Source organism: Parasteatoda tepidariorum, chromosome 11, assembly GCF_982258835.1.
Source record: "Parasteatoda tepidariorum strain Cologne lab strain chromosome 11, Ptep-v5.0, whole genome shotgun sequence".
Classification (NCBI taxonomy): domain Eukaryota; kingdom Metazoa; phylum Arthropoda; class Arachnida; order Araneae; family Theridiidae; genus Parasteatoda; species Parasteatoda tepidariorum.
The window spans coordinates 58,393,009-58,414,529 of record NC_141765.1 but is presented as its reverse complement, the minus strand read 5'-3'; the positions used below and the strand labels follow the sequence as shown (position 1 = coordinate 58,414,529).

General features: G+C 26.6%; 1 protein-coding gene and 1 long non-coding RNA gene across 30 annotated transcripts in view; one reads left to right on the top strand and one right to left on the bottom strand.

Moving 5' to 3' along the window:
* LOC107450919 (uncharacterized) overlaps positions 1 to 21,521 on the top strand; it is a 653,937-nt gene that overhangs the window by 584,545 nt on the left and 47,871 nt on the right. For all 28 annotated transcript variants that reach the window (XM_087155134.1, XM_087155141.1, XM_087155138.1 and 25 more), the window contains 2 exons: positions 8,841 to 8,978; positions 12,621 to 13,117. In XM_087155134.1, the coding sequence (XP_087011260.1) occupies positions 8,841 to 8,978; positions 12,621 to 13,117 (635 nt within the window). The remainder of the gene's footprint in view (positions 1 to 8,840; positions 8,979 to 12,620; positions 13,118 to 21,521) is intronic.
* LOC139427016 (uncharacterized) lies at positions 643 to 4,774 on the bottom strand. 2 transcript variants are annotated; one of them, XR_015430473.1, is made up of 4 exons: positions 4,693 to 4,774; positions 3,513 to 3,562; positions 3,004 to 3,084; positions 643 to 774 (listed from the first exon to the last, which is right to left on the bottom strand). It is a non-coding gene; the product is annotated as an uncharacterized LOC139427016 (long non-coding RNA). The 2 variants fall into 2 exon arrangements; XR_015430472.1 differs by lacking the exon at positions 4,693 to 4,774 and having other exon boundaries at positions 3,513 to 3,878.

Below are 21,521 nucleotides of genomic sequence, written 5' to 3'. Positions count from 1 at the left end.
GATGCAAATAGCTTATTAAAACTGTTTAGTAAATTGTTAACTCTATAATATTAGTGACCAAGATTTCAGAAAACAGATTAGGTGCTGAAATAGTTTAAATTTTTCTAAGAAATATGAAAATAGTTCGCAGCTATAAAATTACACTGGCGGAGGAACTTAATAAATTTAATGGTAACCTAAGGCCTGTCGGGTGACTATTTTCTTAACATTGCTTGTCTACCTGAATAGGAACTATACAACAACAGGGTCCTTATTGCTTGTTTGGCATAAGGCCAATAAGAATGAAATTTTCAACAGGTTAGATACTGAACTTCAAGATATATCATTTAACGTATTCGAAAACAGAATATAAATGATAATTAGAACAATTTATACCACAATTTTTGAAAGTTAAGTTATTCTCAAAACTAAACTAGGTAATTCTAACATCAACTGTTTCAACTTTTTAAGTAAAATAAAGTTTTTTATTAAAACTTCATAAACATGTTGATAAATTGCAGATAATGAAAAGAAAACAATTACAAATAACAAAAATGACTTTATTAATTTCTACAGATCATTTCATGAAAAATAAACACCTTTAAACACTTTTTTAAAATGTTACGCACCCTGTGAATGAAGGAAAGAATAAAAAATTGATGAATTTATTAATGTCGACAATCTTTCACCCAACTGTCATAGATAGAAAGCTTAAAATCTTGAGTGAATTTCTGATAAACAATCTTTTCCCTTTCTACTTTGGAGCCAGACACTGGATTTATTCTAACAAAGCACCTGAAAAATATGTTAAAATTAGTAAAAAATAATTTCACGTACATCAATTTTCTTATGCTTCAGAAACAACTATAATTCTGATAAAATTCAATATAATAGAAAACTGACTTTTTCTATTGAAAATTTTGAAAGACAAACATTAGTGATATCAATATTCCAAATACTGATTTTTAAGAAACAAATTTAGCCAAAATAGAAAACCTTGCCACACCATATCTCAAATCTCATATTGTGGAAAATGAAGAAAAAAAAAAAAAAAAAAACTCCACGAAGTCAAAAATATTTTCAATACTATTTTAATACCAAGTTTTTATGGAGAATTCTTTTATTTAGAAACGCTCAACATACACATATGTAAGAAAATAAAAGCAAAAATATTTTCAATACTATTTTAATACCAAGTTTTTATGGAGAATCCTTTTATTTAGAAACGCTCAACATACACATATGTAAGAAAATAAAAGCAAAAAGCTAAAAAAATGGCTATCAACAAAAGCAACTGAAAGGCAAATTAGAAATTACCATAAACATTTATACAAATTGACAAGTTTATTATTAGTTATAGACTGTTAATTATTAGAGAAACCAGTTAGTTGTTAATAAACTCAGCACAGAAAGGTTGACCAAGCCAAATGCAACTTGATGCAAAAGTAAATGAACAAATTTATTTTATTACCTCGGAACTAGATTAAAAAAATGTGTAAATATGTGTTATCTGTAGCAAAAAGAATCTATTCTCAATCAGTATGAACACTCAATGAATAAAATTGATACATAGCATATATTCAGCAGCTTTTTAAGCTCTTAAAACATAATACAACACTACTGTTTTAGTGACAGCCTCATTTTGTTTAAAATATTTTACTAACATAGGAATTGTAACTTTCAGTTATTTCTAACATTTTAGATATGACATTTTCACATGAGAAAGCAAACAATTATAGAATATTGGAAAGTCACATACATTTGTTTAACAGACTTAATCTGCAAAAATTTTTAAATTAATTTAATCTATTAAGAGTAGAGCATAATAATAAAAAATAAAAAAAGGCGAAGGCACATCCAAGCAGAATCTACTGTTAATTTGTATAACAAAATATTTAAAATTTCTCATAATTAAACTTATTTATCGTAATATTTGATTTATTAGTGATTTGATTTCAGTAAAAAAAAAAAAAAATCGTGAGTTAAATCAGAGCTTCTAATCTTTAATCAGGGGTCTGCCCAGACATTTTGTGAAAGGTCCTTTTTTGTAAAATTGTGAAAAAATTACTCGTAATTTGTGAATATAAAATAAACGTTAAGTCACATTCTTTCAACCAGGGTCTGCTTTTGTGAATTTGTGCAAATAGGGTCCGTTATTGCAAAAAAACTTTTTCAAGGAGTTTTTAAATTGTAAAGACATACAAGATTATGCTTAACACTGTAAAATTATAATAAATTAAAAAAATTAAATTTTCAAAAATAAACAGCAATTGCTGCAACTAAATGAGAGGAGCAACATACAAATATTTCGTATTCAGCTTTTACTGCTGAATGCAGAATATTTATTTCGGACGAATAAAGGAAGAAGCGTCTGCCGTAGACAAAACTTAGTTTGTTTACATCTGTCTCCCCCCCCCCGGGAAGGTCTTATTCGATTAGCAAAACAATAATGAAGATAAACAAATTTGTGAAGGGTCCGATTAAAAGATAAATTATTTTGTGAAGGGTCCGTTTTTAAGTTAAAATATTTTGTGAAGGGTCTGTTGTTATGAAAAGATATTTTGTGAAGGGTCCCTTTTTATGAAAAGATATTTCGTGAAGGGTCCGTTAACGGACCCAAATTTCTTCTAAATAGACCCCAGTTAATTTAAGTTGTTTACATTATGATAAAAAGCACAAAATAACTGATGGATCATCCCTTAACTGAATTGAGATTCATTTGTAATTAGTTAGAACTGTTTGAATTAATAATTAAATTTTAATCATAAACAGCAATTCTGATAAGATATTGTTCCAATCATAGGTTTATTTAAAATATAATTGGTTTTAATGAATAATATATTGAAACACACATCAGGTAAATTTTTGTGCAACAGTTGGAAGAATGGTATAAAAAGTCATGTTTATAGGTCTTGTGGCATTCTAACGATTTGCTAAAAGTTTTTTTTTTGCTCAAGAACTTTAGAGCTTAGGGGAGGGGGAGAAGAAGAAAAATACAAGAAAAATCAATAAAATTTTCAGTACCTCTAATATGTAATAGATGCAAAAAATTTGGTGTTTACGGCTATGCCATCCATAGTTCCTCACACCTCAACATTGATGTCCCTAAAATTAAAAAAAAATAATAATAATAATGAGTGATATGAGAATAAAAAAATACATTATCTTATAAATTAATTTATAATTTTCACAAAATTTTAAATTTAAACATTTCTGAAAACATTCAAATGCTAAGACAACAAATATTAGATATAGATTATTTCAAACGTGTGGAGATACATCTCCCAACAGTGAGAAATTTTATAAAATTCTAATTAATTTTCTCAATTATTAATAAAAATATCTTACAACATTTATTCTCATAAAATTCAATATGCAAGTTTAAATAGGGAGAGAAATATCCCAGATGAATTATTTTAATTCTTTTAATCATTTTTCTCTTTTTAAACAATAGCTAAAATTAAACTAAAAATATCTTGACATTTTTAGTCACTGGCAAATTGAAACTCTATGTTTGTGTATCACACAATTACCTAAGACATGGATGCTTTGGTAACGATTGCAGATCAAGTGGTTTGAAGACCTGAAAGAAAATTAGATGTACCTACACTAAGTACATACATAATAAGTTTAAAATACATTTATATTTAAATAAACTTATTAATAGTAAAACAGCAAATTAATTTATTTGCAACTAACGAGTTACACTTAAACTTAACACAGAACTCATGTCTATGAGTTGACATGTGGAGATAGTACACTCTAGATGAGTAACTTACATAATTACATATACAGATAATATGCAATGATACATTATAAATTTTGCTTTTAAATTATTATTCATCACATTTTCAATTTAGCCTACATTTCACTTTTGCAAACTGTAAAAACATTAGCACCTTGCCTCATTAACTTAAAGTGAATTTAAGTAATAAAAATGAACACACTAGATATGTTGTGACAGCAATTAATGGGATAAAAGCTAGAAAATAAAGACTAAATCATGAATATGAGAATTTTAAAAAGGAATTAATTTTGTAAAATTACTAAATACACTACTACACTTTACAAAAACAAATAAAAACTAGAAATTTTTTTTAATTTGACTCTTTTTTCAATACGTAGGAAACAAAAAACTAATACCCAAATTCAATCAAATGTGCAAGAAAACTATTGTTACCGATTCCATCTTCATATTTAGCTGAATGTGGATTTAGTGCTGTAAATGATTTCATTGGTAAAAAAAAGAAATCGTACACAATGGGGAGACTTGAGACTGAAGCTAACCAAATTGGAACCTAAGATAAAATCTTATGTGCAGCAAGCATCAAGGGCAAGAATCTCACTAAATTAAAATATTAAATAATTATAGAAAAATCTTTATTAAAATTATTTCGAATTTGAATTTTTTATTATATGTTCTGAAAATTTACTTATTTTGTTTCGCTAACAATTTCCTAAGTTTCTTAAATGAACAATTCGATTTTCTTATATTAAATAAAAATCATGTATATGTTACATAGAATTTTAGAAAGGCTTAGGTGGGGCATGGTACAAAAAAGGTTGGGAAACACTGTATTAGACTTTCACGAATAATATTTCTTATGCAATGAATAAACTTTAATAGTAATAATATATTTAATTAAGAATTGTGTTTTCATTCGAAAATCAAAGTTCGTTGCTAGTAGAATATTGAAGTGCAATGGCGCTTACTTATCACTTGACACTGCATAAGAACACATGTACTCAAAATTACATTTTTACGAGGGATTCAAACTTAAATACAATATATAATAACATGAAATAATTGATGATGAAATACTTACATTTTTGCTCAATGGTGATGGAGATCCCATGCATTCCATCAAAGCTCACGCGATTTGGAATAATATTTATATTTCCATTATCGCATGAGCTTTGAGCTTCTAACGCTTCTCTATGGCGAAAGACCTAGATGGCGCGAATAAATTTACAGTTGTTTTAACGTATTTGGTTAAAATGATCAATCGACGATTTTTTTCACAGTTAACAGTTTGATTACCATATTATTTATGGTGATTTGACTGTTTTGTTTGAATATGGTGAAATAACAATGAAATAAATTGTTATTTAACCATCTTTTCCGAGAAATTTCTAACAGTGTACCCTAACTATGAGAAAGGGTTTCAGATTAATATAAATTTTAAAACTGTTTGCTAATAGTTTATCATATTTTATTCAAAAATAATATTTTAAAATTGATTATGTCCGTCCTATACTATTAAAGAAAACAGTCTTATGAAAGTGCGTTTAAACAGTATGGAGGAAAGCATACTAAATTCTTCAGAAAAAAAAAGTGACATAAATATCATAGTATGTAGCAATTTCATCTTTTTTATTTCTAATTAGTAATATCATGAAACTTTAAATCTGAATATTATAACCTTTATATTTAAAATACTTTTCATTTTCTGTAACAAACCTAAAAGGAAACATTTTTATTTGCTTTTTTTTCTTTTCAGTGAAGGACATTTTGTAATGATGACTGAATTTTCCTTCTCAAACCAAAAACAAAACTAATATTATCCCAATTTTGAAATAAAATACATCGCTCATTGCTTCATTATCAAATATTCTATCTATTATAATATTTAATGCATTTTTTTCCCTGTGAGACATCCTGATGAATAAATTTCCGAATATGAAAATGAAATATGTCATTGTTTGCTTTAATTATCGAATATCCTTTCTATTGTAATCTTTTTTATACATTAAAGTTTTTTTCTTAAATTTATTAAAGTTTTTTTCTTAAATTTATTAAAGTTTTTTTCTTAAATTTATTAAAGTTTTTTTTCTTAAATTTATTAAAGTTTTTTTTCTTAAATTTATTAAAGTTTTTTTCTTAAATTTATATAGTTTCAACAGTTATAAGAAATGTGTCGTATAAGTAATGTATTTTTTTACATAAAATATTAGCTTTTTTAAAGTTTTATTTATTGTAAGTAACTGTCTTTGTTTTGCTATTTTTTTATATATTTAGATTTTCGAAAAATCTTAATTTATCTACTGAAACTTAATGCATGGTCCAAAATATTTACTTTACAATTTACTTATTTCGTTTAAAATTTTATATCAGGTGCTATACTACGAAATCTAATTTTTATTCCTACTATCTTATTTGAAAAATACTTCGAATATTTTATTCTGATATTACAAAATCTTAACAATTGAAAGGAATTTAGTTTCAATCTTCAAATGACTTTTGTTTTCAGTACAATCTATAAATATTCATAACCATAAAAAATTTAAATAATTTATATTAAAGACTATTATTGCAAAGTAAAAACATTTCTTTAAACAATAATTACGACACATTTTAAGTAAATCTAAAGATAATTTTTTTATAAAAGGAGTTTGCTAAAAATTTAATTAATGAATCACTTATAAAATTAATGTGGGTAAAAGCAATCAGCATCAATGATATATGATACCAATTAAAATATTGCCTTTTATTTTCTAAATGAAGCTATTCATTCATTGCAAATAGAGGATTTTGAAATAGTTTTATTGATTTAAGGATTCGTTTACTTGAATTAAATACTCGCCTTTTATTTTGTGTAATATAATATTTTAAACGCTCCTGTTTTAATAGGTCTTTAGATTTTACTACGAATTAGTTGTTAAAATGTTATTAAGAAGAAAAAAAAAAGCTGACTCATCATTTTTTATTGTATGATTAAGTTAATGCAGAGAAAGATATAATATTACGCGAGTTTAAATAAACGTTTTATTGGATATTATTTAAATAAAAGGGCCTAGAAATTTTTTTTATAATGATCTCAATTATTAAATTTCACCTTTTTTTTAATTTTATAAATTATGTTTAGTTATGAAGAGGAAATAAATAAGAATTTGTACTTTCTTGCTTCCTTGGAATTTTCATTGATTGTTCTTGGAAAGACTTATTCTGTGCTGTGAAACACTGTCAATAATGGTTATTTTATAATGTTAAATAATATCTAAAATCCTTTTAACTTATTATTATTTTTTAAAACTAATTCATTTTGGTGTATACGAATTATCTGAATTTTTTTTCTAGCGTAAATATATTGATGCTAATACTAAAATCTAATTTATTCAGATTTAAGAACATACGGTATAATTACTATTGAATAATTCAGTTTAGAAATAATGGGGATAGTATTTTTTGGTTTAAAACTTCATTTGCTTCAAAAATATATGAATTGGAAATAACAGTCGATATGTTTCAAGCACTTAAAAATCGGCGCCCGTTTTCAAGAATTGTTAATAAGAAAAACAAAAGTGATTTGAAATATAAAACGAATGTTGCCAACAAAATATATTTCTATTCACTTTTGTTTCTTCTCATTTACGTCTGACAAGTCTTGAAAATGGGCGTCTATTTTTGAGCACTTGAAACATGTCGACTGTTATTTCCAATTTATATATTTTTGAAGAGAAAGAAGTTTTCAATCAAATAATATCTTACCGCTTTAGTTCCTTTGGTATTTTTAATTAATAGAGGTATTAAAAATTAATATGCTTCGCTTATGTTAATTTATTTATTATATATATTTTTAAGACATGTATTTCTATAGATTCTACCCTTTGAAGAAGATTTGCTTTTCGTTAAATCTTTTTCCTCTATATTATCAAATATATTTTGTAGATTTTCTTACACTTCTCACACAATTCTATGAATTTTTCAGCCATTTAATTGCTATTCACATATTTCCTCATCGAAAAATTCGATACTAGTTAGTCCCCCTTCTTTATGGAACAGGTTAAAACACGTGTGTTTATTTATCTAATTATCATTATTATTTATTTTTTCATGTTATTTATGTTTTTTTTTTCCACATCGTTTTTATCAAAATTATTCTGTACAGCAAAAGCATGACTTGTGTCATCGTGATTCGAATATATATTTCTTTTTGTTACTTTTTTTATCAAACAATTGTTGTATGTATTTTTGTTTCTTAAATGAAAAATATATACAATGATATTTTTTTCTAATTTTTCATCAGTATTTATGTTTTAAAATAGCCAAATCAATGTAATGATAGTTAATTGAACTGAGTAAATAGTAAAATTTGTGCAATTATTTTTTTCTTCCTGAAAATTGGTTAAATGCATAAAGCTCTTTATGCAAAATATATTTTCTTTATACCAAAATAAAAGTGTCCATATTAACAATGGACATTTTGGTTAAGTTTTATTGAAAATTATTTTTATGCATGTAATGTTTATATTATTTGGTTTTTTTTTTTTTTTTTTGTAAATAATGTATTGTTGTAATTCTAAAGCCGTTCATACTAATTGTAAATTTTGCAATTTTAATAGTAGCGATTTCTACAATTCGCTACTATTAAAATCAATCCGAGCACTAATTTTTTTTATACAGTTGTTTTACTGTAAAATATTTATATTTTTATTTTTGATACAATTTGTTGGATGATGAAGAAAATTATTCACACTAAAAAAAAACATTAAAAATCTTTTAAAAACAAGTAAAAATTCAATTCAATTTCATTTTTTTTTCCATTTTAAGACTTAACAGAAATTAATAAAACAATTTAAATAAAGTTCCCCCTTCCCATAACAGCAGAAACCTACAAAAATAAGCATAAAAAATAGTTGTTTATTTACTATCTTATAATTGTAAAATATTATGATTTAAAACTTACACATCTATATGTAAGGTGGATGAATATGTATTTCACATGTAAAAATATAACTTAGGGGGCTACAATTGAATTATTTTGTACAATTCCAATTATTCGATCTTTTTTTTCAACCATTTAAAAGATTAAAGAATCGATTAAATTTAATATTGATTTTGCCTCTGTTTTATTTTCCAGGAGGAGATGATGTTCAGCAACTTTGTGAAGCTGGTGAGGAAGAATTTCTTGAAATAATGGCTTTGGTAGGAATGGCCAGTAAGCCATTACATGTTCGGAGGCTACAAAAAGCCCTCCAAGAATGGGTTAGCAACCCGAGTAAGTAAACAAATTTTTCTATTTTTAACAGAATATAATAATAATTTTTTATAAATTAAAACATAATAAATATTTGGACATAATATTTTTTTAAACAAAGGCAGTTTAAAATTTTGAGAACAAGTAAGCTTTAACTTACGTCTTCGTTTTAGTACAAATGATTTTAAAATATTCTTTCGACGTAAAAAGTAGCATCACATAATTTATGAACATTTTTATTTAATTTGATGAAGCTTGATGCTTCTAACTCGCTGTTAAAATGCGATATAGCTTTGTTGTTGATTGTTTTTTTGTTTTTCTTTTTTTTATTTATTGAACTTTATATTCTCTAGTAAAAATCGTTTCAATAATTATGATATTTATTATGAGTTACGTTGACTTTACTTAAATTGAATTTCTAATGGAAATTTCTAGCAAAAAATGTTTATTTGTTAGAAATTTGCAAATTTATTGTCTCGGGATACAGTAAATCTTGTTTGAAAAAAATATTCAGAAAATATGTTATGACGTATCGTATAATTTTTTTTTCTTTTTTGCATTATGTTTTGAAAAAACAAAACATATTAAATATTATAGATAAGACAATTTTCCGTTAAAAGTTTTCAAATCATTTGTTTTGTTTGAAGACTCAGACAGCTTTCCAAATATTCTATTTATAGATAGTTATTAAAAAGAAAAAGAAGAAGCAAAAGAGTTACCTAAATATGCTTCAACCTAGTATAGATTTTGTTATAAACATTTTTATAGTACTTAAGAAGAGCTTATGGAATCAAATTAAGATTTTTTTGATTTAAATTATTTTTAAATTTTTTTATTTACAGAGTTTAATAAATAAATGTTATAGACTAATTTTAAAATATAACTGACCTATTTAAACGCATGTAAGCACACATTTTAACTTGTTATTAAAAAGAAAATTCTATTTTTAAATTCATTTTATTTATAAATATTTATTCTTTTAGTTTATTTAAATATGCAATAATATTAAAAATTATACGCATGTATTATGTTTATATATGGCACAATTTATAACCCAAAATTGAATGTGAACTCTTTATTTTAAAAATCTTCCTAACGAATACAGCGTCATGTAAAAATCTTCGACCAGTAGAGTTAAAAAATAAAATAAAGATTATTTGTCTTTAAAAACATCACAGTTATATGCATCTTTTGAAATATGTATGCATCTTTTTTAAGTTATATGATATAAAACAGTCAACAATTGAAAGAAGTTAAAAATTGAAAGAAGTTAAAAATATATACTAGCCAGAAACTTCAGTATGTCATTGTAATTTGAAAAGTGAAGTATTTATTACCCATAGAAGTTTTTCAACACCATATTAAGTGTTCTGAATCATCTATTTTAATTGTACGTTTTTGATATTCGGGGCCTTTTAAATATTACGTATAGAAATCTGGTGATTTTGTACTCAGCCTGCCTTGTCAGTAAAAATATGCAAATAAAAAAAATCTTCTCCCATGCTTAAATAAGGAAATGGCAGCCCCCTTCCTTATTGGTTTTGCTTTAACTTTGACTTGTAATGTAATATAGTATTCTAGTGTTAGGATTTAATTCTTACAAACTTTGCTTTTCGTTACAACAAAATATACATTTTAATTCATCTTGTAGAACTTAGAGTAGAATTTACTTAAAGTAATATTTTGCTTTCCTTTTGTATTCACTTTACTCTTGTTTTCCGAAACTCTTCTAGCAAATATTTTTCAAATCCCCCCCCCCAATTTGATTTTTATTCCAAATTTACAAATTTCTCTTTTTGCTTTATAAAAATATTTTGGAAATACGAGGACTTTTATGTCTTACGTAAGCATCGCTCATATCCCTCTTCCCCCTTATCAGCAAAAATAAACAAATCATGAAGATTAGATGCAGCCCTTCATTAGATGCATTTGAACAGCCCTTCTGGATTTTTCAAATTTCACCATGTCTGAATCCAAATAACAATATTTCTCATTCAGGATAAAAATAGTAATCTAGTTATAACATTAATATAAATATAGCATTATACGTGTATAAAGTAATGTTTTTACTTATTTTATTTTAATGTCATTGGAAAATGTAGTTAAAATTCGTGTGGTAATAGTGAGTAAATTAGTAGTATTAGTAGTTCGGGTAGTATTAGTAGTTAAAATTCGGGTGGTGCAAAGAAAATTACATGAAATACCATTTTGGTGCATAAAAATATAAAATTAAAAATATCATTTATTTATTTCTAATAAAGAAACGATCGTAAAATAGCATAGTCTTGCAAACACGGAAGTAGAAGTTCAGTTGTTGACATGAGTTTTAAAAACCACGTGTCTTAGAGGTAAAAGGTGGGCTTCTTTGAAATGTGCGCAATGTTGACAGAGGAAGTAGGCGGAGTTAACAGAAGTCATTCAAAATGTCCCTTGTTTGAACTACGACTTAGTATTGGCTTAGGGTCTCGTGATGGGCGGGGTTTCCTGTCATTAAAGAAGAAGGGCCTCATACTGTATTCATGCTCTTTCTCCCCTCCCCGGGTATTCAAAAATGCTTGACTGGTCCCCAATCGATGGGGATTGGACGCTGCTGATGAATTCAAGCATTGAGATTTGTTTTTTCCCACTTAAATTTTTTTTTTAAAAATTAACATTGATTAAAATCGTGCATAATTTTTTTAAAGTTAATGGAGAAAATGAATTATGTATTTTTTTGGCACATAATTTAAATAAATTAAATCGGGTAATAATGAATTACATATTTTTTTCTTTTCACTTACAGAAATGTTTCTATATGTTTTTCAATGCATTTATTTTTCTATTTTCTAAGGAATAGATTAGTTATTCTATATAAATAAAAGGCTTTTATATACCTGTTCATTAACATTTGACTTAATATTTAATTTACGCTCTTTATTTATTTTTTTTAATTTTCGGTGATACTTCTGTATCGTGATCTATAACTCGCCAACTACAATCGCTAGGGTGCTAAGTGAATTTTAAACTTTTAATTAAAAGAAATTAAAAGAAAGATTTGCCCGGGGGGTGGCGAGTTATACCTTTCGAGTTGTTTTCCTTCTGTGATGATTTTTTCTCGCTGGCTGCTACCCGGAAGTTGCCAAGACTTAAGCGATTATTCTGCCTCAGATCACGATATGAAAATCTTTCTAAATCCTTGCCTAGAGGAAGTAGCATAAAAATTTTATATGCATCTGCATGTTCCCAAATTTCATAAACTTAAGTTTTATTTTTATTTTTTATTTTTTTTTTATCGATATATAATATAATATTGCATTATTTTACTAATAATTCATTACGTAACAACAGCTTTATTTGGTATCAAAATGAAAATTATTCATAAAAAATGGTTTGATAATTTCATTAATAAAAATTTTAGAATTTTCATTACTAATTTGATTTATTTCAATTTTATTAATTTTAGTTTTTGTTACTTATGCTGAAATAATTTTTATAAAAATATTATGAAATAGAAAATTAATTTAGTCTGCAAAACATCATGGAAAATTTCTTGTTTTTAATAAAATTGTATTTTTTAACGAAGTATTTACTTTAAAAACACATTTCCGCTCCGTTTAGTTTATTTTTTCTTCTACTCTTATTATTTAATTTTCATTATTTACTGATTATTTATTTTTCTTTTAGCTATGTTCCAAACACCACTAGTTCCAGCTCTGCCGCCCACTCACCCAAACCACCATATGGGTGGAATGGGGGCTGGGGTCACCCGGGCTGGTCTCCAAGGCAATATGAGTCAAGCTCAACCCCCTATGCCTATGAGGCCGAGTCCCCCTATTCCACCAATGCTCACCAACAACGCTCACTCGTCCCCATCACCTGGACACGGGGCACAAAGCGCCAGCGCAGGCGCCAAAGATGTGACTTCCCCTTCTCAGATGCAACATCTTCATCATCAGCAACAACAACAGCATCAGCAACAACATCAGCAGCACCAACAGCATCTTCATCAGCATCAGCAGGCGCAACATCATCAGGCCCATGCTCCTCCGCAATCTTCTACACAGTCCTCCCAACAGCAACAACTGCAGCAGCAACAGCAACAACAGCAGCAGCAACAACAGCAGCCGCCTCCGCCCACCCATAGTCAGTTGCAACAGATGTATTCTCAGTCCCTGCCGCCCGTAAGTAAACATTTTCAATTCTCAACTCAATCGTTTTATTCAAAATAAACGTTAAAGCAATTAACTGCTACAGTTACTAGTCTAAAACTCAGTACAATATAGGACTTTATTCTTAGTACGTAAGGTTATAAATGTGCCTTTCTTGGTTTCAAAATGTTACACAGAAAAACAACCAACTATTCAAATGTAAATAAGTATTCAAGTTTTATAAGCCCAAAATATGTTATGTATTGTTGTTAAAATTTATATCTATATTTAAAACATAAAACATATGTATGAAAATTTATATGAGGCCAAAATATGCCATGTTCGGTTTTAAAAAAAATCTATTTTTATAATTACATAGACTTTAGTGAAGTCATAAGTCCCAGGATAAATATATTAATCGCATGCAAAAATATTTTATACGCGTTTTTTATTAAAAATTCTTGTTTAGTAATGAGATATGAAAATGAATTTTATCACAACGTAATTAAAAGGGAATAATGCCAATGTAATGAAAATTTCAGTACCTTTTTATTTATTTTTTATCTTTACATTTATTTTTTATAAATGTTTTTCTTTATTTAAAATATTTTTCTTAATCATTCTTTATTTAATAAAACGCCTATAAAGCTAGAAATCTAAGGTAGTTGATTGATTTTGCAATATTTTTTTTTTCGAAAATATTGAGTAAAATTTACAGCACGAAAGTTGTGAACTTCTAGGAACAGTGTGGCCAAGCTTATGCTGTAGATGCAGATTCGTAAATCAAATCCCAGGTTATAAAAATGCTTTGTAATGACGTGACTCGTTCCATATTTTGAATGACATATGGCTCTAGACGAAACAAATTGATTTGCTATTTTTATGCCCTGTTTTCATCACATGATTGAATTAAAGATTATATCAATCACACATATAGAATTTTACTCATTTTTAATATGATACTCATTTCATACCATTAATAACTTTTAAGCTCTAAACTATGACATTTTTTAAAAAAGCAAGGGAAGGAAAAGGCATTACGTATATAAATACAATACAATACAAATACAGAATAAATAAGAAAGATTTTAATACTCTTCTCCATATTTTGATCAGTTAACTTTGAATTGAGTTAGATAACAGTTAATTGTTTACGTAAAAATGTTCTATAAACTTCTTTAAAATTAAACGTAATTATTCAGGAAAGTTTTTTTTTTTCCAACTGAAACTCTCTTTAAAAACATGTCGGATTCTCGCCTTAAATAAAATGAAAAATTAAACTTAAACATTAATGATGATGGCTGAATAATTTACTTTATTTATAACCGTCGTTGAACAGCCGACCCAATTTTTGGGTTTACGAATACTAATGCTCAACTACGTAGCCTTGTAATTTTCAACCCAATCCAGAAGACAAAGGGACTCCTGGATCAAGTATAGGGAAAAATTTGCCTTCGTGGACGACTTTTTGATGGAACTAACCCGCATTTGCATTACATGGAGAGGGAGACCACAAAAATCTCCCACGGTTAGCCTGACGGCAAGAGGACTCAAACCCATGATCCGTCTACCACTGAGGATATTTCACGTCAGCACTGTGGTCGGTGCAAGCCGGATGCGGAATTCGTATCGACCAGCCATCGCTGGGATTCGAACCCGGTTCACCTTATTGGAAGGCGAACGCTCTATCCCCTGAGCCATCGCGACTCATGATGGCTAAATAGAAAGAATTTTTTGTCGGTGGGAGGGGGAGATATATAGAGAATAATAGCCACCCATTAAAAGGTTAAGTTTTAAAAATAATCTGGTGCGCTAAATTTGAAATTTTTTTCTAATTAAAATAATAATAATAATATCTACCTTATGCCTATTCAACGCATTAAACCGTACATGATGTTGAGTAGAAATTTTTTTTAAAAAAATTAAATTATAATGATATATTAAGCGCCGCTCTTGAATAAATTTTTCATGTAATCTTAGTTTCAAAGCGCGTATTAAATATACTAATTTGAAATCAATAGAAATCTCTTTTTCATTCACATAATTAATTAGGTCAAAATGTGACTAAAAAATTGTAATTTTAAAAATTAATAACCTTAGTATTTAAGTAGTATCATATATTTTATAACGCGTTAAATGTTCGAATAATGGTTTTGAAATATGGTCGTATAATCACGATAAAATATTGCTTTCACTTTTTATGTCAGCGTCTAAGTTACGCAACTAATAATCACAACTAATATTTTAATTTCAAGAAATTAATCTATCTTAATATAGCCAGACACCTCATACTTATTTTTTTTTCTCTCCTTTTCTTGAAATAAATAGTTCATTCGGCCATTTTTGTATTCTTGATGGGATTAAGGATTTTTTTTGCCCTTGCTGTTTCTTTCTCGCATTATTACCTTTAAGACAGTTTTAAACCATAAGTTCAGTTTGTTGTCCGTAGAACTCACCCCGGTAATTATTTACAGTCTTTCATTGCGCAGAAAGGGATTAAGAGGGATTAATTCTCCCATCCATTAAAAGTGATTTATTTAGAAGACTTAGATTTTTATGGTGTCTTTAACGATTTCGTGAACAAAAGAAATTCGAAGTTTTAAATTGGAATATGTCTGTTTTTTCATATGAGTGAATTATTTATGAAAATATAGTGATATGTATTATTTTTGACGCTTATTAATGTAATATTCTTCTTTCTAATGCCTAAATTACAGCTATGATTAAACGTTTAATTAAAGCAATAATACTTTTTTTTTATTTTTAAATTTATAACAAAGCTGGAAAAGATTAACTTTTTGTTTTTCAAATACTATTTGGTTCTTTTATATCTTGTTTTTAAGTATTTATTTCGTCCTAAGTATGTTTTTTTCCCTCCTTAAATTGGCATCTTGTAAACTGCATTGATTTCGACGTTTTTATCTTTATTTCAGTTCTATATTTCTTCTTATTGTTTTTATTGAAAAAAAGAAAGCACTTTTTTGATTTGTTTTTATTTTTATTAATGTTATTTAAAACTTTAAACAGATGATTTTTATCATAAGCATATTCGTGTTTCTAAATAAAATGAATAATAATAATCAGGTGTGACTTTATTCAAATGGAACCGAAGTCAATATTTTAGAAATGTTGTGAAAAAGCTTAAATATGATATTAATAAACTAAAACAACCAAAGCCACTCTTGAATAAACAGAGATTGTTCACCTCAATTTAACGTCAGATCACAAGCACAAAAATACCTATTGTCATATTTTTTTCTGGAATTTCAAAAGCTTAATTGTCAACGTAGAAATGCTAATATTACTTTAACAATTTTAACATTAAGTAATCATGGGCCAGAAATATCATATAATGTCTCATAGTTTTATGGAGCCTCGTAGTTTAAACTTAAAAATTTTATCGGTAAAAACTTCTTTTTTTATTTTATTATATATTGGGTTGTTCGGGAGGTAATTTCATTTTTTCCGAACAGAGAACTTAATTGTATTTTTCCCCAGCCATCTTCACACTTAAGCTGCATAATCATTAACATATTTTGACAGCTGATATAGCAAGGCTAGCTTGTGAAAAAGTGATTGATTCTGCGCAGTAGTTTTTGATTGGTGGGCATTCAAATATGGATATTGCAGCATTTTCGGCATTTTTTACTTTTATTCTATCGAGAAGGTAAAAATGTTGTTCAAGCAACAAAAAAATTATCCGATTTGTAAGGAGAAGATGTATCGACAGTATGCCAGTATCGAAATTACTAAATTTCGATCCGACAATTTTGATGCACCACATTCTGAAAGGCCAGTTGAAGAAATAATAAAGACATTAATTGATGCAAACTTGCGAATAGCAAACAACTAATGATAGTAAATGATAAGAGATTAAATTTATCGAATTCGACCGCTCATGATTATTTGAAACATCTAAGTTTAATCTCTGAGCTCGATTTATAGGTTCCTCATGTTTTGAAGAGAAAAATTTGTACCGTATGAGGTTTGCTTCTGCTTCTTGGAAGCGCATCATCGCTGGGGACGAAAAATGGGTTATCTACAAAAAATTTTATTATCTCTACAGTATTTTTTAGAGGATAAAACCTTTATTTCAAATGAGGCGGTCAAAAATCCCCTGGATCAGTTTTTTGCCAGCAAAAAACAAAGATTTATGAGCGTTGAATCATGCTACCGCCAGAAAGTATAATTCCATAAAATATTTATTCACTATAAGAAAATCCTCTTTCATTTTGATAAAAAACGGAAACAAATTACTTTTCGAACAATCCAATTTATTTATTTTTAGATGGTGATTGCTTCTTCTTTTTTTATCTTCTTTATTTATTCACTATAAGAAAATCGTCTTTAATTTTGATAAAAAACGAAAACAAATTACTTTTCGAACAATCCAATTTATTTCTTTTTAGATGGTGATTGCTTCTTCTTTTTTTTTTATCATTTTTATGGTTTTGATAATGACTCAAAAGAAACAAAAAATGCAATTTGTATAGTTGTAAAAAGATTTTTTATAGTATTATTTAAAAAATATAGAAGTCGAAATACCTATAATCCTATAAGTGTTTCGAGGATTTTTCGTCTTCTTGTTTTGTTAAACTTATATTAAGTTTCAATTTGAAAATTTTTTTTTTACAAGCAATATCAATAGTAAAATTTCCTATGCCATGAGGCTTTGCGTTAAATGATTGTCTGCTTAGTTTGATTCTTCAATAGTTTCTATTAATAAAAAATTATTGATTTGATTAACGAAATAATTAAAAATTCCTCAAACGTTTTACACAGATGTTTTTTGTTGAACAATTGCATTATTGTGTTTTGAAATATTTATAAATATCTTTTAGTCTAGCTTCCGTTCTTATTTTTTTAAAAATACAACAATTTTTAATAGTAATTTTTAAATTAGAAGAATTTTATTTTGTGCAATCAAAAAGATTTAGTATAAATTTTTGTAGTTGTTATTTTTATCAAATAGAAAATTATACCAAAATATTAATTCACCACACTTCATTGTTTCTCAGACGATATTTTGCCTCATAAAAGGCTGCAGATTCTTAACATAGCTGTGGTTTCTTTCTTCAATTATATCATAATCTCTCTTTTACAGTTCTTTCAGTATCTCAAAAATTGCCAGCATTATTTTGTTTTTAATTTCTGACTGTAATGTGAAAGCATTTTATGCCTCTATTTTAAATATAAATTATGTATTAAATTTAAAAAAGACTTCTCAAATATTGCAATAATTAAATTATTGAAAATTTGCTATCACTTCGTCTAAATAATTTTAATAATACTAATAGTAATAATTTCATCAGTCAAAAAGAGTGATGAAATTATTACTAATGATAAATGTAGAATAAAGTAGACTCAAATAGAAATGTATTTGTTTTACGCAGTTTCCTACTTCTTAAAAATATTTTAAATCTCATACAGCAGTAGTTAACTATAAAGTTTCATTATTTGAAGGATTTTTTTTAAAAAAACAATAAAAATTGTCGATAAATCTAATCATAAAAAGCTTTTATGCTGTATTTTATCACTCCTTCTACAATGCCAAAAAAATTATCAAAAAAATAGATCTTATAGTTATTTCTTCTCTTTTATAGCATTCATTTCTTTTCAATAATTTAAATAAATTAAATTTAATGCGTATATTATACTGAACTTGATTTTATCAAGATATACGAATATTGTATTTAAGACTTGCAAAGAAATATAATGATATCATAAACTTCACAAATTTTAGTTCTTCGTGGAAAAGTAGAATTATTTATTATTTTTGTGATTAAAATAGACTAATAATTATGAATATTTTTTTTTTCATTGGATAAAAAAATTAGTCTCAACTTTATCCTCTATTTTAATAATAGAAAATGTATGTTGTTGGTATAGCTAATTTAACCAGGGTTATATTTGTAAACTATAAATGTGACCAATAAAATTCACAAATTTTAATTCTTTGTGAAAAATTAATTTATTTATTTTATTTTTATATTTAGAATGAACTAATAATTATTAATATAATTTTTTTTCCTTTGATAAAAAAATTAGTATCTTTTTTTACCCTCTCTTTTAATTAAAAAAAAAAAAAAAAAAACGTATTTTGTAGGTATGGTTACTTTTAACCACGGTTACACATGTTGACTGTAAATGTCACAAATAAAAATCGCAAATTCTTGTTCTTTTTTGGAAAATTATATTTATTTATTTATTTTTATATTTAAAATAAACTAACATTTATTATTATAACTTTTTTTTTCCTTTAACAGAAATTAGTCTCTTTTTTTACCCCCTCTTTCGATAAAAGGGAACGTTTTTTATTGGTATAGTTACTTTTAACCATGGTTACACATATTAATTGAAAATGTCACAAATAAGATTCAAAAATTCTTGTTCTTTGTGGAAAATTAGATTTGTTTATTTATTTTTTTATTTATTTAAAATAAATTAAAAATTATTAATATAACTTTTTTTCCTTTGTGAAAAAAATTAATCTCTTTTTTACGCTATATTTTAATAATAGGAAACGTCTATTTAGATAGTCAATTTTAGCCACGGTTTTACACATAAACTATAAATATAATTGAAAACCTTTGCGTGCACATGTGTCTGTTACTTTTGTAGCTCGCGCTCTTAAATCGTAGATGCGCTGCGCAAGTAGTTGAAATGTTTTCATTTGCAAGTTACATCACAGTTATGAATGAGTCAGAGACCGAAATAACTTGTTAATAAATAACATGATTGACGGTAGTGCGCCAACAGTTCTGTGGCCACAAGAGCGGATAAATTCTCCTCCCATTTGATAAATCCTGCTCGGCCGGAAAGCCAATCCAGAGTCTCCTCTTTCTAGAGGAGCTAAAAATAGTATCAGAAGCTCCACCCTTCTCTCTTCCTCGTGGGGGATATTTCCGAATAATTGAGGGGTTTTTCCCCTTTACTCTCAGTAATGTTTCGAATCGTGGCGTGCAGTGTATTTTTTTTTTCTTTTGAAATTTTTTTTTTTTAGGCAGTGATATTTTTTTCTATTAAATTCGAGAAACGAAATTTACTTCCGGATTTCTATTTCCTGCACAATAGATGAAACAGTTAAGCTTCGGTTTAAATTTTTTTACTTGCATTTTCTTATATGCATTTTCTTATTTTTCTTAAAAAAATAAAATAATGTATATATTGAAACTTATTTAAGTTACCCATTTTCGCCTAGTGTTATAGCCATAACATTTTTTTTAAAACTTAAATTTTATCTTATTTGTTTATTTTACATAAATCTCGTACATTGAAACATGGGATAGCTATGCAACACAAGTAGATTTAACAGTTTTGCTTGAAAACAATTTTTTTTTTTTCGTTTTCATATTTTATTCAGGACAGAAAATAAACAAAGAAAAAGAAACTTTGCCCCATTTATAATGAAACTTATTAACGTTAAGCGTTTTTGTCAGATGATATTATAATTTTTTTCCTTCATTAACTGTTATAGCTTTTATTTTTTTCCATAATTTGTATAGCGAAATTTACTTCTGGATTGCTATTTGGATCATAACTGACATAGCAGCTTTGAAGTCATATTTTTTCCTGCATTTTCTAATTTTTTTTTTTTTTTTTCTAAACGGAGAAAGAAAGAAAAAAAGATAACTTTTCATGCTAAAACTTGTTATAATTTGCCATTTTCGATCGATTTTAAAGCTATAATAATTTTACTTTTATTAGTTACGCAGATACTTATATTTTATTTGTGCAATTTGTATTACTTTTTAGACGTTAAAATAAAAATAAGTATTAAGAAAATGTAAAACTCAGTTCATTAATATTCAATCTTACCTAGTATTTCACTTCAAAATATTATATCAGAAGACGTTTATCATATAATTAAACAAATTATTATTGCTTATATTTATAATGTTTTTTTATAATTACGACACCATTAAGCTATACCAAATTTAACTATTTCGTTTCTGATTTCCATGAGTTTTTAAAACGGGACCTTTTCAATTCTTAAAATAAAAATAAATAAATAAATAAAAAATTGTGACTACTGATTTTATTTTTATTTATTTTTTTTATTTATGCTGTTTTCTTTTGCATAAAATAAAGTTTATATTGAGTGCTCAATATTGAATATTTTCTTTTTACTATCAAATTTTGAGTTGCATCTCAATCCAAAATGAATCTTAGTCTTTTTCATTCATTAACAGTTGATATTTTTAGTTTTCAAGAATAGTCCAATACAAACATCTCAGTAGCTTTCAATTCAAATTAAATCTTAGACTTTTTCACTCATTAACGTTTGGTATTTTCAATTTTCAAGATCTGTTTTAACTGTCACAATTTAACAATTGAAAAGCTATTTTGCATTGCTTAAAAACAAAATATAAATTTAGAATTTTGTGTCCCATTTCTAAGAGTAATTTTGCTATTAAAATTTTTCAAGGAATTTTCC